Below are 26,472 nucleotides of genomic sequence, written 5' to 3' on the forward strand. Positions count from 1 at the left end.
ACATCTTTTGGACTGTTCTTTGTCCATTGCATTTGCACATTCTCTGGTATATATTTTCACTTTCCTGCACAATACTATGCAGCTCTTTAATAAAATAGTATAAAACTTTTATTTTACATAGCGCATTTCCATCTATCTATGCAATTTCAGCTGCTTATCTGGGGTTGTTGCATCAGCACAAACAACAGTCAGAGCCTTACTCCTCACAACCCGTAGGTGCAGGGAGGCGACCCTCTCGTTCTCCGGGGAAATCTCCAACAAAGCGGCGCTCAGCCAGCGGCTCGTGAGTATCCCCACTCCCGCCCGGCGCTCTCACCCTGGGCAACTCTAGAAAAGGACAAAAAACAATGCTTCTCTAGGAGCTTGGTTCCAGAGCCCTTGCTGTGCGTGGAGGTGAGCCCAACCATATCTAGCTGGTACCGCTCCACCTCCTGCACCAGCTCCGGCTCTCTCCCCGCGAGCAAGGTGAAGTTCCACGTCCTTGCTGCCGGCGATCGGCTCGCCCAGGCCTTCTGCCTGGCCTGCCGCCTGGTCTGCATAGCATCCGACCCTGATGCTGCTCCCTGCGGGTGGTAAGTCCACAGGCTGGCAGCGGCACCATGATATTCATTCGAGCTGAGCCCGACCAGGACCCATGGGCGGAAAGTCCGGCCACCAGACGCTCGCCGACGAGCTCGCCTCCCGGGTCTGGCTCCAGAAGGGTGCCCCGGTTTCCCTTGTGAGGTGACTTTGCTTCGTGTGCCGCTGTTCATCAGGGTTTTTTTAAACTTTGAACCGCTCTTAGTCTGGGCTCTCCCCCGAGACCTGTTTGCCTTAGAAGACCCTACTAGGGGCTGACGCCCCGGACAACATAGCTCCCAGGATCACCGAGCCACTCAAACTCCATTCCATTTTTTTTATTTAGTTTTGAGACTTTACAGTAGATATTAAATGGACCTGTACTTGTAAAAATCTTTTCTAGTCTTTGGAACATCATTCACCCATTCTTACACTGATGACACAGCAGGGATCAAACCGCCGATACTCTGATTGAAGGACGACTCTGCTCTAACACTGGACCACAGTACTTGTTTTTTTACTTCTGTTTTATTTTACTTTGTTTATAAAAACATCAAGGAATATTCCATGTGTGTGAACTTACTTGGCATTTGGCAATAAACTGGATTCTGAAAAGAAACAAGGAGAGAAAGAACAGAGAGCTTCTCCTTAACTGAATTAATCACAAATTACAAATTTGCCTCGGATGCCTTCACAATCATATACGAGCTCCCTGTCCGAGGACCTCACATCAGGAAAAACTCCCACCAAAAATAGAAAAAACGTTTCACGGTAAAAAAAAAAAGCTTGATTTTGTTAGTAAGCAGATCATTTAAACTGTGTTCACATCGAACGCGGCGCCAATATTCGCGTTGTGTCTACCGTGTCAGTTTACTCGCTTGACAATAAAAGGGTGTTCACACCAAATGCGGCACGAATATAATCGCGCCGCATCGAAGGTGGCGTGGCTTAACAGCGTCACTTTCTCAATGAAAAGAGCGATCTTCTCCGCTATTGACTACGGAAGAAATAACCACTAGTTCTGCTTTATACTTGTTGTGGAAGTCACAAAAGCTTGAGAACATCAAACGCCCCCCTGTTTGGGTTCATAACATCATCCGTAGCTGCACACAGCTCTGTGAACTTCACCGACTCCAGGAACTGCGTCTGGTGTTATATTACCGTTTCCGCCATCCATCATAAAAATAACCACTAGTTGTGCTTTATACTTGTTGTGTAAACTCCACATAGTGTGAACATCAAACTCCATGGTATCTGGGTTCATAATATAATCCGTAGTCCTACAACAGCGTCTGAGTGACGGCCACTAAACTAGTGTATTGCACGCTTTTATTTTAAAGTAATGTTCTTGTTTGTGTTGGCATGATCATTAGAACCAGTAGCCCCTTTCACACAGATGATTTCAGAAAGCATGCATGTCAGGCAACGACTTCCGTGCATACTGTCCCTATTATATGCTCCCCAATTTGCTGTCATTCCTGGTTGCTATATTTTAGCTGATGTGTTTTTTTTATTTTCTGGTGGTTGCGGTGCACAAGTAAGATATCATTAAACGTTACACGCGATCTGCTGTGCCGGTTGTCTCTTCTCACACAGACGTCAGCCTCTGTGACTATCTCCGCTACTTGCTCAGCAACGGAAAAACTCTGTCCTCATATTGGCTCTCCAAACCTTTCATATCTGTGACGGCTCTGCTCTGGTATACACCATAAAAATAGAGTTTTATGTGTTTATAATGACAGTGAAGGAAGTGATCATTTTATGCACTTCTGAGGAATGTGAGTGCTGACTTAAGCCCACAAGAAAAAGTCTGACTGATCTGTTTGTCTATGTGTCTCTCAGTCACCTGTCTGGCTCAAGATTCAGGGACCTCCACCACATTTGCAGCCCCTTTATCAAACGAGCCTGCCTCATCTCTGGCTATGTGAGTTGCTTTTGTTACATTTACTTTACATTATAAAGTACAATAATTTCTGAGTTGCATGGTTGTTGCATCTTACTACAGCTAAAAATGATGACTGTTTAGAAAAGATTTGCTAAATTTTACATTGAAATGTGGTTATGACCTGTTCGTCTAATGTACAATAATACTTCTTTAAATATTTGCTTTAATTTTTAATTAGTTGAAATGCTTCAGCAATGAAGAATTCCAAATATTGTTCTTCAACTTTATATTAAACTTATTCAACTAAATGCTTCATTTTATGAACTCCTCTTCCCTTCATCCTTTTCTTACAATACATTTCAGGCAGAGGCTTGAAAATCTGTAAGCAGGAAACTAATGGTGCGTTGTAACTGCACTCATACAATTCCCTCCTCCAGGTGGTGATCATCATGTCGGTCAGGCTGTGGCTGATGGGAGGATCCATGCCCCTGTTCTCTGAACAGGACAATCCTGCCTCCTTCTCTCCACACCTGCTTACCAGGTCAGTGACACACACACACAAACAAAAGAAAGCTTATGTTTCAGATGTTTTTTAGATAAAATGGATTTCAATGTGAAATATATATATATATATATATATATATATATATATATATTTATATATATATATATATATATTTATATATATATATATATATATATATATATATATATATATATATCTCAGTGGCGGGCCGTGAAATTTGTCATCACGCCAGCTGTAGAGTTTAACCTTTTGAGCTCCAAAGTGCCCTGCACGGGCATGAGCCTTCGAGGATTTAGTCGGTCTGTGTTTAAGTAGTGATATGAAGCCCATATCACTACCCCATTGAAATACTTGTGTTATTTTATCTAATTTTTTTTCAGAATTCTTTTGTGAAAAGATTTTAAAAAATAAAATAAAATAAAATAAAATGTTACCACATTTTAATCATTACTATAAACACCTAGCATAATCTAAAGAAGATTTCCCGACAATGCGTTTTCAAGCCGCTCCGAGTGTTTTCAACTCCACGGTGAAAGACCTAAACAACAACCTACAGAGTTGAAACACCCTTCTTTGGAAAGATAATGACCTAAAATCCCAATAAAACAAGCCTTGGCCTCTTACTAAGGATTTTAGTAAAAAAACTGTGTCGTTCGGTTCAAAAATTGAAAAGTTACAAGCTTCATGCCTAAACATGCTCTGATTGAGTGAAGCCTGTATTCAAAATCTGCATATTTCCCGCCTTAAGACGTGCGACAAAAAAAGGAGGAAATCGCCTACCCCAGTTTGCAGTCTAAAAAAGTTGAAGGAGAAGGAAAACGAAACAGCCGGGCAAGGTTTTTGAGGTTACGGGTTTTATGTAATTACTAGGGCTGGACAAATTAACACGTTAATTTTGTGTTAATCTGGCCAAACCTTAACGACGTTAACTATTTGATCATGCGTTAACTGCATTTTTTTTTTTTTTTTGCATATTTATTTATTCATTTTTTTCATTGGGAGGGGCTTATCGCTTCAAATCTCTCCCAGACGGCGTAGTTCAGACCTGGGCGTATCATGGCTCTTCTAGTCCGGCCAATGTGAGGTCTATCAAACATAAAAAATAAATAAGATAAACGTCATGAATGCAATACAGTGGCACTGCTTTCACTTTAAAGGCGATTAATGTAGGTGAATCGCCGACAGGCAGCGTGTCAAAGTGAGTCTGACATGAAAGCACGTATTGTTATGTAGCTTCTGTTCTGGTTTTATCCACTATGGCAGAGCATCACTTCTGGATCTTTACTCTTCTTTTCAAAGAGAACTTTCCACACATCACAAGATGTTCAGTGCACTTGTTCAAGCCAACACAGACTGGACTTTTCTCACTGAGGAAGAAAAACTGAAGTGAACTGGAAAACATGAAAAGCACTTATTGCTTTTGTATAAAGTTAATTAATTGTGGGCTTTAACATACACCTTTAAGGTAAGCAACAGACTGAACATGGACATAAGAAGGAGTGGTTTGTCCCTTAAGGCTAAATTATACTTCTGCAACTACAACTGCAGCTGGCCACGCAGTCGGATTGAGAGACTCGTTTTGGTTTATAGTTCCCGTGCGTTTTTCATACGATACGCCAAAACAGTAGGTGGCGCAACGATCGTTTAGAGTCGTCATGCACACTGACGTTCATGAATATCTCCCTCCAAGAATTTACCTCTAGCTGCGTGTCCTTATACTAAATGGTCATATTTGTGGATCTCTTCAGCCAAACGTTCTTCAGAGGATCCATTGTTTGTGTTTCTGCTATGGCTTTTAAAAACAGCAGTATTATGCTATGAAACCGGAAATGCGAGACTCATAAAGGACGTGGTTAGCGGACCAATCACAGCCTTGTGGGCTTGCGTTGCTTTGATGGATAACGGTCAGAAATTTGGGGTGACGCACGCAAGCACGCAAAATGGCCGATTTGACCACGCAAGGTCGGCCATGCGTGTCTTGCGTGCTGGCGTCTCTGCGTAAAACCCGAGTATAAATCAGCCTTTACTATAAGGCCAGCAGAGAAGGCCTTGCTGGCCTTGACGGCCCGCCACTGGCTGACTTCCAGTCTGGTTTAGAGCATGGTTTTTTAAGTTTGGTACATACGCTTAGCACATTTTGTACATCTACATCAATTGTACTTTGACTGCTGCTTTTTTGACTTTTGTTGATTTTTTAATGGGTCCTTTTCTTTGGAACACTAAGATATCAAAAAGCTTTTGATAAGTTTTGATGACATTGAACCAATAATGATTCACAGAGAATTTTGTGAGAATCAAACACGGCGTTTAAGAAGATTTAGGGAAAAATAGTTTTCCACAAAATTCAAAATGGCGGAAATTCTAAGCAGGTTTATTGTTCTCCTGGACTTTTTTGTAGAGAAGAACCACCCAGACATGTGTGCCAAATTTTAAAAAAAAAGTGAGTTTCTTAGGGGGCGCTATCTTACTTCCGGTACGGTTTAGAGCATGGTCCCAAGAGACGTTATTTTCAGTATACTTGTGATTCATATGCTTACAAAGTTTCCTACATGTCGGTCAACCGTAGCGCTGGGGCTGCTTTAATGAATGTTTGTAGGGGGCGCTATCGAGCATTCAAATCATATCAGGTTTTCACAAAGGCAAATCACATCTTTGCCTTTCAATGTGTTTGCCAAGTTAAGTTACGTTTCGAGCATACTTAGTGTCTCAAAAGAATCTTTTTTTTTGACCGCGAAGGATGGATTGTTACGGCAACAGCGTTACACGAAACATCAAAAGCTTTGGGGGCTGGATCATGAAAGTCCTATGTTTGTGTAGAAGTACCTTTGACGTTTATCTGATTAACCTTCTAAGAGAAGCAAGCCAAAGTATCTAAAATTTTACTTCCTGTTACCGTTAGGTGGCGCTATGACTAATTTAAAAATAGACTGCACATGTCTTCAGGCCTAAAGTCTCATCAGACATGTGAAATCTGGTTAAGGATCTGATCCTGTGGAGTCAAGGCCTGCTTCTTCTTCTCCAGGTCCGTCACCAGGCTCCAAACTTCAACCTCATTTTTCCAGCTCTCGTATGACTTCTCGGCAAACTGTGGCAGAGTTTTGTAGTTTCCAACCGCCCTCCTCTGCTACCATGTTAAATCAATAATTCCAGTTACAACCTTAGATGTTAAAAGCTTTACTTCAAGCCAACAATAACAACGGGTACATAACATACTTTCCTATAGAGCCAGACTGAACTGTCGCATGCGCATTAAACTGAATACTTCACAGTAGTGCCAACCGCATTAATAATGCTACCTGTGTGGACACCACATGTGTACGAACACATGTGTACAAATGGTTTCGCTATTAAATGGAACGGCGTAGTTCATCTCTAGTTGTATCTTCCTCGTCCCGGTTTGTATGCCAAAAAATTGTGTGTCTGTGATCACGATAGAGATGTTTTTCTAAAATCTATGTCGCAGCCTAACGTGACACTGGTGAGGGTTAAAACCAAATAGCTATACCATGACGATGTCGTCGGTGAGACAGCATAGTTAGAGTCAGAGAAAAATAGCTCTTCTCTCCTTCAGCCACCTGGGAAATTTACAGCGGATTCCCATACACCCCTCTGTCCTTCAATTTTTTTGTGTCTCATTAGGGCCCGAGCACTGACGTAGTCAGAAAGGAGGAGCTATTAAAATGGCAATGTTTATTATTATTCTTATTTGCGGCCATTGCGAAGGTAAAAAAAAAGAGGTGCTTGGGCAAAACTTTATTCCAAACATTATTCCAAATTTGCACCTCCTTGTAGGGCTGCCATAGTGTGTGTGTGTGTGTGTGTGTGTGTGTGTGTGTGTGTGTGTGTGTGTGTGTGTGTGTGTGTGTGTGTGTGTGTGTGTGTGTGAAAGAGCGTAAAACAACCTCTGGAAGTCTCTTATGCCTGTTGATTCGTGTCCTACCTTTCTCTTCAACCGTAAATGGATAGTACTTGTATCTCTTCTGACCACTCAAAGTTCTTTAACACTACATGTTATCATTCACTCTTTCACACCCATTTATACACTGATGGCAAGGGCTACCATGCAAGGTGCCCTCTGTTCCTAACCTGTCAGCAGGTGGTTTCTCAGCCATATTGCACTTTAGACAGTAAATCAATTCCGAGCCTGCAGCCGGTCTTCACAGCCTGACTATTTAGAATTCAGCCTAACACAAGCCCTGTTACAATCAATGAGACCTTTTGCTCAGCGTCTTCTGTGTTGTAACCTTGTTTTGTTCTCAGAGCGGAGTATTTACTTATAGTGCTTTGATTTGCTGGAAGTCATTTGAGAGGAATATTAGTGCCAGATGAAAGATTGACTCAATAATTACAACAAAATGGTCAAGCCCATTTGCAATCATGGCTCCATGAAAGGACATTTAAATGGTACTAAATTATTTTCCTGATAAATTAAGCAAGCATTTGTGAACCAGATTCACAAGAAAAGGGTCGGGACAGCTGGGGAATGTACAGAGCGATTAACTTTGACATCAGATTCCAGTGTTCACATCCTGACTCGTCTGTGGTTAGGTTAATGTAACAAAACGTGTGTGTGTGTGTGTGTGTGTGTGTGTGCCCCAGTGATTCTACCATTGGGCTAGTGAAGTGCTTCATGTGCGTCATGCTCTCGCTCTCTTTCTGCCCCTTACTTATTCCACCTCCTTCTTTAGGCTAGGTGCCACTCTGTTCGACCCCTCGCTTTCTTAACTAAAGTATGTAGCTGCCACACTGTGGACAGATCAATAGTTTAGACAGCCATGCAGGTCTTGAATACACTGAGAGATATGTAGATAAAGGGATAAAAAAAGACAATGTCAGCAAAGCAAACATGTTTCAAGCAAATTAATCGGCAACGCAACTTACAATACTCATGAGTTGGCTCTAAATGTCAGATTATATAATTACTCAATATCAATATTAAACTTTGAACAACCTCCTGTTCATTTTACACTCTAGTAAACTTTAGTATTGAGAAAAGAACAGGATGATTCAAATGATGGATTTAAAAGTTTGATCATTAATCCCTGTATGATTCAATTTATTCTCTTTTTCTTCTTTCCTCCCGCTATCTGCCTCTTATCCTTTTCCCTATTTTTCCACATCCTCCATATCTCTATCCCCTTATCTCAGGATTTTGAGCTATTCTTACCTGCTGTCTTTCAACGCCTGGCTGCTGTTGGCCCCCATCATGCTGTGTTACGACTGGCAGGTGGGCAGCATTCCCCTGGTGGAGTCACTGGGGGACATTCGCCTCGTGGCCACAATGCTGCTGGCCGTGGTGATGGTTGCTCTCTGCCTTCACTGTGTCTTTTCACTGCAGGTAAGAGCAATAAAGTGATAAGTAGCTGGAAAGGGCCTAAGATTGCAATTCCCATAAACTCTGTTGCCTCCTGAAGCCCTCTGTCTTCATCATGTAACTACATAATTTGAAGAGTGGGAAGAGGTGAAAGAGTTGGAAAAAGCCTAGCGGTAACAGCATTTTCCATTAAATCTCAAGCAATGCATCCATGATTGAATTCATTCTTATTTTATTTAAATTGGCTAGATATTTTCAATCTAATTACCTACCTACCACACTTAATTCCAAGGTAAAATACCCCAACAGCTTCAGAACAAAATTCCATGAAATGAGACATTCAGATCAATTCAGGGCCTCAAAGTCTGAAGACAAGGATTCGTAACTCTATCCTTTACAGTAGTCTGGCACAACTATCAGTCCGAAATTTCAACATAACCATCAATTTGGTCCATGAAAGTGGTCCTCGACAAGTAAGAGCAACCTGCAAACTATCCACTTGACCCAAAATAGGAAGTTTACATATTTTTAGGTTGCAATTTTTGCCCCCACTGACTGAAATCTAGGGGCATTTAAAAAAGAATTGGGGGCACTTTTTTAAACTTGTGAAATAACATTCAAACTTTGTTTAAACAATAAATATATTTATTTAGGCCTACAGTATATGAGCAATTGTCATCAAATTGCAAAGGCGAAGGTGCCGGTAACAGCCCCGTTCCGCCGGATCCGGGACGGTAACAGCCCCCGTCGCGTCGGGTCCGGTCTTCTCTAAGTCGGGTTGTCAGCTCTAGAGGCCCCCTCCCCCGTCGACAAAATCGGTGGGCCGCAGAAGATTTTCAGATTTCAAATTGGGATGCGGCATTCTGGAGTTTTGGAACAGCTGTATTAGAGTGATGAAAACACACAATTTCAACAAAAAAAAGACTTAGTGTTGTTTTCACTCCTCTTGATGAAGTCCGATGAAGTGGATTTACAACGGCTTTGGCAACTCGTTGTCCACAAGTTCCCCATCGTCTTCCTCCATCCCAAGCCAATCCAGTTTCCATTATTTGATGGTGGCTGTGTGTGTATTTTAGTGAGAGTTATGTGGTAGCTGATGAGCGTGTAGCTGAAAATGTATGTGTATCGTGATTTTGTCTCGTCTTTGCAGTCGACGAAAAAGGTAGCGCTTGTGACTTTTTTAATTAATTAATTTGGGTTTACTACTTTATTTTACTACAACTTGAATAGAAGATGCTCAATTTGTTTTATTTTATCATATATGCAACGGTGTTATGGACAAGTTAATTAAATTATCATAATTATTAGAGGAAGTTATGGGGGCATTTTTTTGGTGATATCAGAGGCAAAATTATATTTCTTAGGGGCAGTTTTGCCCTTTAGCCTTGTGTATTTCCGACGCTGACTTGACATCGATGAAGTTTGCAGTGGATATTTATGGTCCCCAGTCTCCAGTCAATAATCCCACATTAATGCAGTCCCTTTAATAATAATGTTCTTTAATTATTTAAATACTTTTGAGAGGCTTCATTCAGCCTCTAAAACACCAGCGACGTTTTTCTGCAATACATACAATGTTAAATCATTTCCAGTCAAGTAAAAGTGACTAAACCATTTATACACTGTAAAATGTAATAGTGGTCCAGACTTATATTAAATGAGTTAACTTTACTCGGCTATCAAAAATATCCTTTTTTACTAGTTTTTTAACCAAGTAATAGCAGGTCAAAAATAACCAAGTTACTAATTGTTTTTGAGTTAACTTTATACACTCAAGTAACAAAAAACTGCTTGGGTCTGAGCATGTGCAGAATGTGTACCCAGCATTCAATTCGGTGGTGTAATTTTCTAAATGTACCACTATCAGTGTTACAAATTGTTTGCGTCACAAACTGCTGTGTCGTGGTGTTGTACCCTATTAAAGAATGGTAGTTGTGGGTTATTAAATGTTGTTATAAAGTTAAAACCACGACTTAAAACCATGACTTTTGGGGAGGCTGTAGCTCAGGGGGATGAGTGGTCGTCCCGTTACCACCAGTTAGCCGATTCAATCCCCAGTCCCCCTACAGTTCACACGTCGAAGTGTCCCTGAGCCACCGAAGACACCCAACCCCTGGTTGCTCCCCGGGCGCCTTGCAGGGCAGCCCACTGCTCCTTAATCAAGGATGGGTTAAATACAGAGAAGAATTTCCCCAAGGGGATTAATAAAAGTGCATGTTCCTTTTTTTTCTCAACTGTGAACATTGCATTTTGCTGTCTCCTGAAGATCGACAACAGTCGTTACGGCTATGCACCACTGATATGGCAGTATAGGAAAAGTACATACCTTATGGACTGGTTGAACTGGTATACTGCACAAACCTAATACACATAAAGCACATTTCACTTGAGATAATTTAGTTGTTTGAAATAGTAATTTGAAGTAGGCTATACTAGTCAAAAGTACATCTTGAGTAAAGTTTTAAGTACTCCTTACTCATTATTTTAGTTACTTAAACTCAAGTATAAGTATACTACACTAAAACACGTTAATACAACATACATAGTCAACTTCCTTTACTTGATTTTTGATTTTGATTTTTTAAGGCAATCTGTTTGCAAGGTTTTAACAAGTAAAGGACACTGCTGTTCAAGTAAACAATACCAATATAATTTAAAGTGACAGAACATATAACATTAGTTAGCCCAACTTAAATAAATGTGTTGTTTGGAATTAGGGCTGCAACAACAAATCAATAAAAATCAATTATTAAAAAAGTTGGCAATGAATTTGATTATCAATTTGTTTAGTCGCGCGATTATTACGCCACTCAATAAGTTGCGGAGATGTTTGAGTATTGAACAAAACAGTTGAGTGGAGCGCAGCGCAGCAGACACAAGGTCCAGGCGCTTCTAGTGCAGCCCGTTGTTTGAGCGTGTCTGTTGGGTTAGATAATGTCTTCATTTTAAAATACAGCGGGGGCTTCAAGAGAAGCAACGCGTAAATATCTCCTCTGAGGTGCAGAACACAGACCTGCGTTCAACAGTCCGATATAGAGCGTATTCCCACGTATTCCCACGTGACCCGAGCCATAACAACAAGCTTTGGCGGCCATGTTGGGGTCCATGCACGGCATTGTTTTGCTATGTTTTATGCCGCTCTTCTTATATCCTGAAGAAGACACAATTTCAGTTCAGAACGGTGTGCCTTGTAATTATTGTACTGTGCCTGATTGTTGGATGTGGGACTAATGATTCAGAATATGGGTTTATCACGCTCAAGAAGACAGGCTTGTATTTCAACTTGTCCAGCTTCTCAAATAATGCATCTAATTCGGCTTTACTCAGCGTATGAGCGTTAGGACTGTTCTCATATGTTTCTGTTGATACATCTGGTTGTGGGCATTTTTGCCATTGACACATTGTCGTCAATAATCTCCTTTAGCTTTTTCGCGGAGCGAAAATCAATGTCTTTTACTTGTGTAAAAGGAACTGTGGATGGAAACTTGGGAGGAAGCTAAATGAGCGTAGGAAGCGGCTTCATCCAGACACAAGTCCTGGAGTCGGAGCTGTGTGCGACTACGGATAATATTATGAACCCAGACACGGGGGGGTTTGATTTTCCGAGGGCTGATCCCACCTCATCTCAGCACCTGTTCCTTGAGTCTTTTCCCAACTCCCCCTCCTCAGCTGATCCTAAACCACACCCCCACATAACTCCACTGCCTGAGACAAAACGGCACCCAGCCCTCTGTTCGACGCATCAATTTGCAGGGTAAAAGGAAGAGAGAAGTTCGGGGTGTAAAGGAGCGGCTCCCCACAGAGAGCCTGTTTGACCTCCTCAAACGCCAACTGACACTGCTCTGTCCACTGGACCGAATCCGAGGCACCTTTCCGGGTCAGGTCAGTCATGGGGCTAGTCAGATCCGCAAAGCTCGAGATGAAGCGCCTGTAGTAACCCGCCAGCCCCAAAAACTGCCTCACGTCGTTTTTAGTCTTGGGCCGCGAGCAGGTGGAGATAGCGGCGGTCTTGTCAACCTGGGGCCGTACATGCCCGCCGCCCAAGTGGTAGCGCCCAGATATCGTACCTCCCTCCGTACAACTGAACACTTACCCGGGTTGGCGGTGAGCCCAGCCTGCCTTAGGGACTCCAACACCGTGCCCACCCACTTCAAATGCTTCGCCCTGGTGGTGCTTTGGATGATTACGTCATCCAATTAGGCTGCAGCATATGCAGCGTGCCGATGCAACACCTGGTCCATGAGGCATTGAAAGGTGGCTGGGGCACCAAACAACCTGAAAGGCAGTGTGGTGAATTGGTACTAACTAAACGCAGTGGAGAAAGACGTTTTTTCCTACTCTGGTGACAGGGGGATATGCCAGTAGACCTTGGTCAAATCTGTGTCGTAAAAAAAATGCACAGTGCCCAGTCAGTCCAGGAGCTTGTCAACCCGGGGCATTGGGTACGCATCAAAACTTGACACCTCATTCACCCTGCGATAGCCCACGCAGAACCGTATATAGACCCATCCTTCTTGACAACAAGAACTATGGGGCTAGACCAGGTACTGTTGGACTCTTCTCCAACATGGCAGCCAATTCCCTCTAAACCACTTTTCTTTTGTGTTTAGGTAACCTGACTGCGCCTCTCTCCATGCTTTTAGGAGGTTGAGGTGGTAGATCTGTGTATCTCCGGAGCAAATTCTCACGTGGCATCCGACCCAGTGTGTAGAGTTTTGCTTGCAGGTCCAGGACGTATTGGATTTCATATTTACTGGTGCTCGGACCTTCCTCACATTTTTTTAATCAGGTCGAGCACCCCACGTGGCGTCCTGCTGAACAGCAGTTCAAAGGGAGAAAATCCTGTGGAGGCAGGGGAACCTACCGCACTGTAAACAACAGAGAATCAAGCCATTTATCATAATTACCTTCATCTTCACTAATACATTTATGAATCATGGACTTCAAAGTCTTATTCAGACGCTCCTCCAGTACACACTGGTCCAAATAGATTTAATGTCCAGCAACCCGTAAAGATCTCTCAGTGTATGTGACATGAACGAGGTGCCCCGGTTAGTCAGAATCTCTTTTGGGATTCTGACTCGAAAGAGGGCCTGAAACAGAGCCTGCGCAACACTCTTTGCAGGAAAGTTGCGCAATAGCACCGCCTCCGGATATCGTGTTGCGTAATCCACCAGGACTAACACAAAGCAATATCCCCGTGTGCTCCGGTGAAATGGCCCGATGAGGTCCATCAGTATTCGCTCAAACGGCACCTCCATTAATGGCAGAGGACGGAAATGCGCCCTCGGAATGACCGGTTGATTTACCAATTGACAATCCGGGCAGGACGCACACCAATGCCCCGGGTCAAACCAGGCTCTGGTGGATGATAGACTGCGTACAGCCAAAATCCACCATTTCCTTATGTCTACCCCCCTGGATTCTTACCGGAACGCGGTACTTCGCTCTCGGACCGAGGGACGGTGTCGGAGAGCCGGCAACCCGGATCACATGGCCCACCTTCATCAAGGGACACTCACTCCGGAAGTGTCAGTGCTGCCCACACCTCCAACACTTCTGCCCTGATGTTTGAGGAGCCCCCTGTAGGTCGGGGAAGGGTGCTGAGTTGAGCTGCGATCGGTGGATCGGGAAACCCAAGGGAGGGGTGCCAGCCCGGAGCCGCATGAGCCCCGCCAGGGCAGGAGTCAGCCGGAACAGAGCCAGTGCGTGTCCACTGTCCTCCGAGCTGGGAGAATGAATGGCCAGGTGGTCCTTTGCCAAGATAATGGCGGTCTCAATAGCAGTAGGGCGGTGGCAGCGGACCCACGCCAATGTTCGGGCTGGCAGCGCGCCCACGAACTGTTCGAGGACCACCGGATTGTAGCTCTCTGGTGGCGCCCCCCTCCCCGCCCTCCCCCCTTAGCCGCTGGGCAAACGCAAATGGCAGGTCCTCAACCCCCAGCCTTGCCTCGTGGAACCTCCGCCGGTGGTTTTCCGGAGATAACTATGATGGAAGATTGTCTCTGTTGATCTGCTAAGGAGGAATGGAATCTCTGAATCAAAATTGTCTTTCGTCCGTTTATTCTTGCAAGAAGGAAAAGTATGCTACAGCCACCCAAAGCAGTCTGTGACACAGAATTCAAAGAAACAACAGTCACAGCCCTCCTTTATACATGATGAGGGTTATGCCTCCAAGCCACGGTGAAACAAAGAAAACGCTAAGTACTGGTCCATGTTCGACCTTTTGTTTCTTGGTCCTTGAGATCAAAGAAGTCACAATCTCCTTTAGCCGGGGAAATCAACCCCCATCAGTTCACGAACTCCTCAATCTTTTACGACCCCCCTCATATACATACACAAGGAAAACAGTCCTTTGATCCACTTCCCCCCCTCACCATCCGCTTCCAATCAGTGCGTTTACATGATGGTGTTAATTCGAATCTTGCTTTAGTCGGACTATGCTCTCTTTCGGGGCAACTGCTGTTATCCGAATATACATGGCAGTGAATAAATCGAATCATTGGCCGAAAGCATGTCATATCCGATACTATAGGTGGCGCTGTTTTCATTACATGTAGTGGTGATACAGCCATCTCCGCTTGACCTCTTCACTCTTCATAATGGAGAGAACCCCGCTAGCTTCGGTGGTTGTCGGGGAGCTAGCGGAGAGCAAACGGGGAACTAGCAGCAGCGCTAGCTGGCTACATCAGGGAGCTAGCAGAGACACCCACCGAAGGTACTATCGGCTCGTAACCCGACTTTTACGTTTGTTTGTTTCTGCCGGCCGTGACAACTTATCGTCTCTTTTGACTTCCGGGTCACGACCTGGGAGGGAGGGAGGGACGAGGCGGCGGGATCTTGAGCATGCGCACAAACGCATTGTCCAGTTCCGATCCGATTCGCCGTTTACATGCAGCGTTATTCGAATTATCAATCGAGTCGAATCGAGTTATCCAGGGGTGTTAATCGGATCGTAGTCAGACCGCAGTTATTCGAATAAAGGTGTTTACATGAACGGGATAATTCGATTTTAGTCCGACTAAGCCAGTAATTCGAATCCATGTAACCGCACTGACTGTCCCTGAGAAACATTTAAATCAGTTTAGACTCGATCTTCACATAACATTACAATACTATATTTTACCATTACATAACAAGCCGATCCATCACGGCATTACGCATGTGAGCGTACACCTGCCTGGTTGCCGGGCCAGCACCAGCGCTGCTGTCTGCGCCTCTCCGGCAAGAAGGGGCAGAAGTCGGATCGCCCACAGGCCAGCCACATACCCTATGGTTGCCTTGAACCAATCCATGTATAACTGCGCGCCATCAGCTGCCGTCATTCTGTACAGGGTTACCCCTGCCAGCGAAGAGGGGGGGCTGCCGCTGCCCAGGCAGCGAGCTGTTCCAAGGCGAAGGCCTGCCTCTCAGAGTGGTCATTGAGAGCCCCCAGGAACTGCCTGTTCGTCTCCGCTCACTCGTTCTGCATGGATGTGATTCCCGCCACAATCCGCCCAAGCGCCACGATTGGCTGGGCCGGCCCCTCCAGCTGCTGCTCTTTGTGTTACATGTGCCCGGTCCCCGTTCAGGTGCCACTGTAACAATCTCCGTTACCCAGGGAGTATCGGGCAGTACAAACGAGGCAACACAGGCAGCTTGCAGTTATGAATGGAACGCTAATATTTTAACCGGCGCAGCTTTTCCGGCCTTTACAGGACTCGTTCAACGGACCAGGAAACACACAGAACAATCACATACGTGTAAACACATCACATGATGCTACACGGCCAATCAAATATGCGTATTCGGGTCAGCGTCGCGGCTTGAATGAGAGACTGGAGAGACGGACGAGAGGCGGAACAGTCGATAAAGTTTGCGAGTGAGAGAAGTTACTTCACATGGCGTTCTCAAAAAAGAGAATTGTGGACAGCGAGGCCAGAGTCTTTAACCAGAGTCTTTAGCCAGAGTCTTTAGCCAGAGTCTTTAACCAGAGTCTTTAGCCAGAGTCTTCAGCCAGAGTCTTTAACCAGTCTTTAGCCAGAGTCTTTAACCAGAGTCTTCGATGTTAATTCTTGTTAAAGGCAGTTCAAAACTCGTTTGCTAATGTGTTGTGACATTATTAAAGCTCAATGTGAAGCTTTGCTACAGACAAAGCACAACACAAGAATCGAAGAGCCAATATGATCAGATTCCGAACGCATTCAATGACTCTCCAACAGTAATGTCAACAAAGACTATAGAGCTGAAACAAGTGGTTTAATAACATATCCCTCACACACATTTTTATAAGAGAACAATATAACGTTGTGGCTTTTTTGGTTAACATCACGAGACACCTGAATTAACTGAATTTAAAGCTACAGGGCAAAGACAATTAAGTTACATTTATTTTTGTAAAATGAGTACTCTATTTTAAGATTTTTTTTTTTATAAAAACCTTTCAGTAATGTTGTTAAAACCAGCTCTTTTTGCAATTGAAATGAGAGAAGAATATTTATTCTTTTTTAGAGTATTTATAATTCATCTAGTTGACTTTGAAAACTGATAATACATATTGTTGAGATATTATTCCTTTTTTTCTTTATTTGATTTGACAGTCAGTTGTTGACTTCATACAGATGTTGAAAGAGTTGCTACTTCAATACACATGGGACTAAATCATAGCGCAAGTTGGACATTATTGTGAAGCACCGGACCTTTGCATGAGGACATCTTCTCAAACCGGATCTTGTTGAACAATACTTGAATACCCCTGTATTGGAGGCATGGGCAAAAAAAAAATTGAAAGAAAATTGGTCCGACACCAGTGCCTGAAGCGCTGCCTCTAAACTAGTGGCAACTGCTCCGGCAGCTCGTAGTTGCCCTGGCACCTGAGAGGTGCCACCGGAAGTGCCTCTATGAGGTGCCAGTGCGACGATTTGAGCTTGCCCTCTCTCTCAAATAGACAGCCTTGTTGGATTGAAATGGAGGAAGAGAAGGTAGACCGTATGCTTATTAAAATATGAATGGCCCCAGATATTTGCTCTTTACAAAAGGGAATTAACTGTAATTTAATCATTTGATTGCCTTAATTGCTTCTCTTTTGCACAGAAGGCTGTTAGTATACAAGACAGATCGCTCACAGCTGCTGAACCTGCATGCATCATTGTTTGTGTGTGTTTGCTTGTTTTAACAGAGTTTGAATGACACATATTATCATTCACAATGAATGTGTATTTCAGCCAAGCTGTTATAAGAGGTTACATTTAGTGCCTCTTGACTTGCTATTTCAAAAATGTAATATGTATTTTTTCTTCTCTCTCTCTCTCTCTCTCTCTCTCTCTCTCTCTCTCTCTCTCTCTCTCTCTCTCTCTCTCTCTCCCTTTCTCACTCTTTCTCTCTCTCTACAGAGACAGGAGAACAGACAGGTGTTGGTAGGAATGTTGTTTCTGGTCTTCCCCTTCATTCCTGCCAGTAACCTTTTCTTCAGGGTGGGATTTGTTGTGGCCGAGAGGGTTCTCTACATGCCAAGGTGTGTGCATGTTTGAATATGTGCATTGACCTATATTAATATATATTTGTGTATAATTTCTACTCTAACTCTTCTATAACTTTATATGCCCTGGAAACTTCTCCTGTTATTTTTTTCAGTCTGAGTCTTGTTTTCATACTTCTTGGTTCTTTAATTATGAATATGATTTGGGTGCAAGGTTCGTTCCAAACTGTCAGTGGATTTATTATCAAAGACAGTTAAGACAAAATCATCCAATGTTGAGGGATTCTACTTGTTTGTCCTCTGATAAAGTCACTGCTATTCATTCTCATGGAGATTAATTTGAAACATCATTTTTACAACTGGAATGTCATTTATCATAATTTACGTTTACAGTTCAATAGCTGAAATTTGGGAACACGAAGACATCACTAAAAAGAACTCCGTGATAGAAACCATGACAAATAGTAAAATTATAATACAAATTGTCTGTTGAAAACAGCCATCAACACATTAACACATTAAGTAGTTGCTTAATAATAATAATAATAATAATAATAATAATAATAATAATAATAATTCAAACTTGTGTAGCGCCTTTCCATGTACACAAAGACACTTTACATTGGGGACAAGAGACACTGACAAATGTAACAAAATTTATAGTTTGTGTAACACAGGTCAGATGTGAGTCTCCATGGTTCGTGTCCATTCAGAGGTTTTGTCCGATCTTCAGTAGACGCTAATGAGGCATCTGATGTTGGCGTGCTGAATTGTTTGACACCTCATGGATGTGCAAGTCGTTAATCAGTCAAATTAATGTTAACCTCACTCTTTTCCTAATCAGAATCAGAATCAGCTTTAATGGCCATGTACATTTACACATTCATGGAATTTGACGCCGGATTCATATTTTTTTACGATGCAAAAAAAAGGGGGGAGGCGGAGACGACGGTGACGACGACAAATACGTGCCGCCAGACGGCTCCAGTCCCGCCTGTCATTACATCTTACCCGGATACAAAAGATAGGTTTTTCTGATTGGCTGAAGCCGATTTGTTTTTTTTTGATTGGCTGATGAGGGGCTCCTCACGGGGGGGTGCTTGATTCCTCCGTGGTGAGGGCAGCGCGCTACCAGGTCATGTCTGCGCGCTGCGGCACATTAAATAGTCTGGAGGTTTTTTTCAGCGTGAGAAATACGATGTGTGGCGGCAGGGCGGCAGTCACTCTCAATGAGTGACACTTGAGAGCCATGTAGATATAAAGATAAATATAAAAGACCAAAAAATAAGACATTAAGGAAACATAAAAACAGTATAACAGTGAACAGAGGTCCAGAAAGTGCAGATAGTGCAGGTGGAAGTGACTGACTAATTGTTCAGCTGTTCAAAAGACTGACAGCAAGTGGGAAGAAGCTGTTCTTGTGTCTGGTGGTTTGGGCGTACAGTGTTCTGTAGCGCCTACCAGAGGGGAGGAGTTGGAACAGCGTGTGTCCAGGGTGTGAGGGGTCTGCAGTGATCTTTCCAGCCCGCTTCCTGACTCTGGAGATGTACAAGTCCAGGATGGAGGGCAGGCTGGAGCCAATGGTTCTCTCCGCAGACCTGACGATCCGTTGCAGTCTGGCTCTGTCTTGTTTGGTGACCGATCCAAACCACACAGTGATAAAAGAGCAGAGGACAGACTGGATGAAGCATAGCTAAGTATAGCTATGTGGTTTTGTTGCCTAAACCTACGTTTCCTGTAAAGTTATGTTTTGAAAGACACTATGCACGAAACAAGCGTATACCAACACACCACGTGCAAAACAGATGCTGGCGGGGTCATAGCTTGAAGCTTAGTGCCACTGACCAAGATGAAGTATTTCACTTATTGGTATGTGTTTGTCGGTCAACCAGTCCGCCAATTGAGTCTGGACTGAAAAATACAATCACCAATTGGGGGAGGGATTGCAGTCATTGTAAGCATGTTAGCATGCTGACATTTCTACTATAGGTGCCAACTATCACGCATTGACCGTTAGACTCATGCATCTAACAGAGCTGCCAACTTTTCAAAAAACCTTGCCATGAGATTTTGTAAGGGGGGGATGACGAGAACTACGCACCGCCAAACAGCTGCGTGCCAGGAGGGCGTGATTTAAGACCGCAATGAGTGACAGTCACGTTCAATGCGTGACACTTGAGAGCCCCGATACCTCAGTCTCTCTGCTCCTCTCTGCTGGCGGCATCCCAGTCAGGCGAGTTTCTCCCGCATCTATCGTCAGGGAGTTTGAAAAGGAACCAAGGCGCCTCAGACTTTTTTTTTGCCGTGAGATATTGGTGATGTGGCGTCTGACCGTGTGAAAACATGAAAAAGCGTGTGTCACACAGCGAAACCGTGAGAGTTGGTAGCTCTGATCTAACGCTTCACAAACTATTACAACACATGGCCGTTTTCTCATGCAGCAAAAAAAATAAGTAAAACTAAATAATATGTCATGGAGCGCAGCTAGTTACTCTGTAAAAAAAAAACAGAATCAGCAGCTGTCACTACTTTAGTCTAGTTTAGTATATTTACTGGATTCCCATTAGCTGATGCCTTAGCGGCTGCTAATCTTCCTGTGATTCACAGAAAGGAAAAAATGTATTACATAACAAAACATGACGTGAAACAAACAGTTAAAAGTAGTACAAACAGAATAATAGTCTGACCAATATGCACAAAAACACGGAGCAACGTATGAGACTTTCCTCTACACTTATTTTTAAAACCTTGATTGTAGACTTGATACGGCTGCTCTCAACTCACGCTCCATGTTGAGCTGAGATCTTTTTTTCGGTTTTGAGAGACGGAACAGCAGAAAAGACGACCTTATGGAGACTTCAGTACAGGCATTTCTCATACTGTTGTATTGTGTAAAGCCAGCAGGCTCATTGTTGGGTACAGGACACAAGTACTTTGGCTCGTTTTACTTGGGGCAGGAGAGCTGCTCCGGGTTCAGAAGAGCAACTCCTCAACGGTGCTCCTTGCAGGAGAGCTACTGTTGCCATCTTCGACCTGGGAGCGTTTAAAACGCAGACATAGTTGTCTGCTTTTCATGCGCCATATTTTTCGACGCTCTCTGCCCACTGATATGACTGTGCTCGGGGAGGAGAGGGGAAGAGAGGGGAGAAGAGGAGAGGAGAGGAGAGTTTACACGCGAGCACGTAGAGACAGAAATGACAACAAGCTGTCGTGTAGATACGATCAATAACATACCGTCGTTTAGTTTGTTTAATCGCAGAACAAGGTGTAGATCAGTTTTATAGGAAAGAGAACCGTCAATGACTTCTTATGATTTGGCGCTATAGGGAAAATTACAGAGGGGCGGGGAGTTTCTTCAGGGGGGCGCCCAGCCCCCCTCATATAATGGTAGGGGAAACACTGTTATTATTATATCCACTTGGACTCCAGTATGAACCGATTACAATGTGGTGGTCGAGGTCACTGTGACCTCACCAAACTTTATTTTGGTCTTAACTTCATATGGCAAGTATGACAATTTCATACCAATGTCTAATGGGATGAAGTGATGACATTTTGGACAGACATATAATTGCCACTTGATTGGTTGGCAAAGCCATACAACTGTAAGGCAGTAATTCGAGTTACCATGTAATTCAGGTCAAAGGGTTTGGCAAAAGTGGTGAGAGATTTCTATGAGAAGCAACAGCAGCCACCCATGTTGAGAATATGTGCACCTGACCAAAAACAATTTGGGCAATACCTTATGTCACAATGTTTTGGGGAGGCATGTGTTGAGTGATGCCAGTGACATTGAGAGGATGTAGAACTGCAATAAATAATACGTTTGCCTTTTATAGTGTCTCACCCAAGTGTTCCACCAGTCCCCCACTTACATCCTTCCTACTTTCCTCGTCTAGTATGGGTTATTGTATCCTGGTGGCTCATGGCCTAGGTCGGCTGTGTTCGGTGGTAGGCCGTTGGGGCACCACAGTTCTCAGCGTGTCAATGCTGCTGCTCATCCTGCTCTTCTCCTGGAAGACTGTCCAGCAGAACAACGTCTGGCTCTCCAGGGAGGCACTCTTCCGGTAAGAAGCGATAGAGACTGTGTGGGTTTGTGTTTGAGCATCTTTTACTTGTCATGTGGGTACATAAATGTGATTACATAATCCTATTTTCTGAAATTATACTTTTTGAGGAGGACAAAATGAGGAGAATTGCATATCCCAATAATGTAAATTAGTGCATTATAGGATGAATACTTTGTATAAGCCTGTAAGGTCAGATTCAGGTTGAGTTTTGTATAAGGTTTAGGGTTTGGATCAGCTTGGTAGCGGTTAGGGTTAAGGGAAGTCGCCAGGAAATTAATGTAGTCCCCTAAAGTAACAAAATGACTGTGACTTATGTTACAATCCATAAAATATGCCAATATTTTTCATTTAATTCCCAGTAAAATTTTATGTTATGTGGTCCCACTACTATTCTCTCCTATTCCTGCTCGTATCAGCAGATTTTCAGTACTAGAAGACATCACTACTTTGGAATGAGCCCTTTGACTATTCAATAAGAAATATTAAACAAATCCCCTCTCAAATTGGGCGTTGGAGAGTTGAAAGGGGTGAGCAAAGTGACAGATGTAAGGTAGGGACAGGACTACACCAGTGCTCTAAAATCAACCGGAAAGCAAAACCAAGGATTTCAGCTGAAAAGCCGATACTTCTTCATGCATGTATGAGAGCAGCACGACCCTGCAGTGTATAAACAATTGAAAAAGTTAGAGGCTCACAAGATTCACTAGCCGCACCAGTTCCTTTTCCCAAATCATACTCTATGCACAAACATCTGCAAGACAAGTTCACCCAGACACACACATAATTAACACTACATCTTACCTTATATCAAAATATACACATGCAAAATCAACTATATACTATTTTTATAGTTTTTTTATATACACTCTGTGGCCTGATACTATAGTCCTCTTCCTTCTTGTTTCAGCTCTGGTATCCAGACTCTGCCACACAATGCCAAAGTCCACTACAACTATGCCAACTTCCTGAAAGACAGCAGCCGGCACCTTGAGGCCATTCACCATTACACCACTGCTCTCAGGTCTGACTGAACTGAAGCTCTCTGACTGTAACAATCCAACGCTTTCTAAGTCACACAGTATGTTGGTGAAGTTGTTTCATGTGGCTAATAGAACTGTTTCATTAATGTTACTGTTTCATGTCAAACACTCTGTATTACATCACAAAGTGAACATTTCCTTCATTTAAGCCATGGAAATACCCTTCTTCAAGTCATATTGTAAATGCTTCAAAATGTTGAATCAACACTGTGTGCTGCTGATTAGCTTAAGAACGTCTTTTCAGGCTACAGCTGACGGACAACTTAAACATAGAGGGAGTGTCCAAGGATAACTCTCAAATTAAATTCACCAGATCTGCAACGCTGACATTCGGGCCGAATTATATGATTGGATGGGACAATTACAGTTAATGAACAAAAATATCACTAATGTTTTTGAAGAAATTCCCGAACCTACCTTTAACATTAATACTTCTACCTCAAAATCATGTGTGACTGCATCTTGTTTTTCTATGCATTGATGCTGGTATGTGAGGGAATGAATGCAATATCTGAGCAGCACTTCCAAGTTTCATTTATTGCCGCAAAAGTGTTTTGTTGTGACAAACCCAACTTGCTGTTTCAAAGCCACAATTACACTTTTGCTAAAAGATCCTGAGGACTTTGATTAATGTATTTGCATCTTGCAGAAGGTTCATACATTATTTAATTTATAATCTTTTATTAAACCGAGTGTACTCAAAGGACTTCTCTCCTGCTGCTGGTTCATGTAAGAGCTCCTGTAACACACTGACTGAGCACCATTAACAAATCAACTACCAACATGCCACATAACATTTCTTGTCTCCCTGTTTCGATTTTCATGAGTTGTATTCCCTTTTGCTTATTAATAACTGTTGGTTTTGGTCTGTATTTTGCATTTGTTTTTATAAAATAAAGCAAGCCTTATGCTTTACAGTCAACCAGGAACTGCTCTGGAACTGCATGTAAAATAAGGAATTATTGTATGACTTTAAGGAAATCATGCACAATTTGCAGCATTTTATCCAACATACACACATTGTATAACATTACATACAATCTAAAATCAACAAAAGCGAGTGCACATTGGATGCCCTCTTTATCGGAGAGGATGTTGTTAAATATTTCTCCTTATGTTTTCACCTTTCTTCAGATTAATTAATCTGAAAACTATTATCTGTGTGTCTATATGTAGATGTATAGGTGTACTCCAAATAGGTGTTTATGAAAACACCACTGTTTTTATGTATTTTTGTTTGTTCATTTTTTTTTAAATTTTGAAATATGTCTTTTCAACTATCAGGTGAAAAAAAGATAAAGAATGACAATTGGCAATGATAGGGAAAAGAAATTTGAGGAAAATATCAAATTTTGATCTTTCTGCACAATGTTGCAATATTTATGTGTGATACATTGCCCGTATTTGTGGATAGGCATAGGACAAAACAATTTTAAACGAAGCATAGTAAAAAATGGACTTGATTATATATTAATACAATCAAATAAAATAATGAACAGCTTTGTCATTTCACTGGCTGTTGCTCCAATTTAGTTTGCCAGTTACTTAGGTTGTGACCTGAACCAAACCAATATTATAGAACTTACTCATTACCTAACAAGCAAATGAAGTCAAATGTAAATGTAAATCCCTTTTAATAACCTAGATCCACAAGCTCCTTTTTATTCTTAGCAAAGTATGTGATGCTTTTGGATCTATTTATCCATCTACTTGCAGATGGTGCACTTTAGAATCAATGAACTCTTAACAAGTTGAATTTCAAAGACAATGTCAAAACATGTTAAACATGGAAGACATATCATAAACACAATTGTAGCATTTTCCCTTGTACTTGTTCATGTGTGTCCATACCAGATTTAATGATTCAGACCAACTAGAACACATGTTTAGGTATTTATCTATTATAATGAATATAGTATTTTGGAACAAATGGGCTTAGTTAATGAAAACACAACAATTATTTGTTTCACATGATTATGCACAAATTAAATAATAATAATTGATATTTCTATTTTCTGCCAATAAATCCCATTTAATCCAGACACAGTTGGTAGAGACCAGATGCATTGAAAAAAAGTGTATATTGCATTAGTGTTACAGTATATAAAAATAGGGTCTCAATAAATACAAGACAGCCTTTGCTGTCTTGTATTGTCTCTCTTACTCTTCACCCTCCCTTCTGCTGTCTTTTTTCTTTTCTCCACCCCTATCAGGTTATTCCCACGCCATGCCAGCGCCATGAACAATCTCGGCACTCTGACTCGTGACCCAGAGGAGGCTGAGCGCTACTACAGGAAGGCACTGGACACCAACCCCCAGCATAACCGAGCTCTCTTTAACCTGGGGAACCTCCTTAAGTAAGACACACAAGCACACTCTCTGGCACACAATACGGAGGACTATTGGTAAACAGAAATATAGTCACAGCACCCACTTTAGATCACACATCACAAAAGCTTGACCATCACATTGAGAAAGGGACAGAAACTGAAGACACCCATTGCAGCTACACCCTTTGCTGATATTATGTGAGCTTTAAAAAAGTGGGGAAAAAAGGAATCATTGTAGCACCCGGGTTCAGCTACTGTAAAGGTAAACACACAAAGTCAATGTTTGTTACTTTTTGGCTATCTCCAGTGGGATGAGCATAGCGCTTTATTGGGCTCCAGTCATGGCAGCTGGCTTCGCACGGTGACAGGAAAAAACACAAATCAATAAATAAAAACAAAACTGAAAAATACACAAGAAACCAAGGCAAGGATTCACCGGCTGTAAAATTAATAAAATGAAAACATAATTATGAACACATCACCGTCAACCCGGAAACAACCAACATTTAAAATCAGCATTTCCTCTTGCGCCCCACCTGTAATAAATACCACCCCAGTTTGATAAATACTGATTTAAAGGAAACATGGTGTTCATTTATTTTAATGACAACCACAAAGTGTGCAGGTTGTCGCTGCAGTGCACTTTCAGTGCTTTTGCAAGAATATTTCCAGAGACTCGAAATGCGAAGTCAGAAACGTCATTTGTGGAGCTCCACGGAATTTCTGATGGCCAGAGGGAGATTGCTCTGTGTGGACACAGTTTCTTCGGGCATCAGGATGTACAGTGGCCTACCTATTTTTTACGCACACAATTCATATGATTAAGTTTGTTATCAATATTACTCAACAGACAAATAAAAGATGAATTATTTTATTATTATTTTTGAATAGATTTCCATACTAATAAGTTTTTATGACATCCTGTACAATATACTATACTGACATTTTTATTGTTAAACGCTTTTTAATTCCTCTATATAAGACAGCTTGTTTTGGTTTTAAGGTATCTGCAGGCATCTTCGTGGGGCGATTCAAACAGTTTGATATAAACCACTTAATAAAACTTGGATATTGAATTAGAATGAATTTAATTGCACAACATAGACGACAGCCTTGTTATCATCACAAATGACCTGTAAACACTATATATATATATATATATATATATATATATATATATATATATATATATATATATATATATATATATATATGTGTATATATAGTATTATATATATATATGTGTATATATATATATATATATATATATATATATATATATATATATATAT

The 26,472-nt window shown here is 42.1% G+C and overlaps 1 protein-coding gene across 2 annotated transcripts in view; it reads left to right on the forward strand.

The window, feature by feature from the left end:
- Positions 1 to 26,472, forward strand: part of tmtc1 (transmembrane O-mannosyltransferase targeting cadherins 1) — a 68,739-nt gene that overhangs the window by 22,425 nt on the left and 19,842 nt on the right. For both annotated transcript variants that reach the window (XM_068586383.1, XM_068586384.1), the window contains 7 exons: positions 2,401 to 2,482; positions 2,881 to 2,984; positions 8,118 to 8,307; positions 17,655 to 17,776; positions 21,640 to 21,807; positions 22,718 to 22,831; positions 25,064 to 25,207. In XM_068586383.1, the coding sequence (XP_068442484.1) occupies positions 2,401 to 2,482; positions 2,881 to 2,984; positions 8,118 to 8,307; positions 17,655 to 17,776; positions 21,640 to 21,807; positions 22,718 to 22,831; positions 25,064 to 25,207 (924 nt within the window). The remainder of the gene's footprint in view (positions 1 to 2,400; positions 2,483 to 2,880; positions 2,985 to 8,117; positions 8,308 to 17,654; positions 17,777 to 21,639; positions 21,808 to 22,717; positions 22,832 to 25,063; positions 25,208 to 26,472) is intronic.

Source organism: Clinocottus analis, unplaced genomic scaffold, assembly GCF_023055335.1.
Source record: "Clinocottus analis isolate CAN_PGR_092001 unplaced genomic scaffold, fCliAna1.0.p SCAF_20, whole genome shotgun sequence".
In the NCBI taxonomy this organism is placed as follows: domain Eukaryota; kingdom Metazoa; phylum Chordata; class Actinopteri; order Perciformes; family Cottidae; genus Clinocottus; species Clinocottus analis.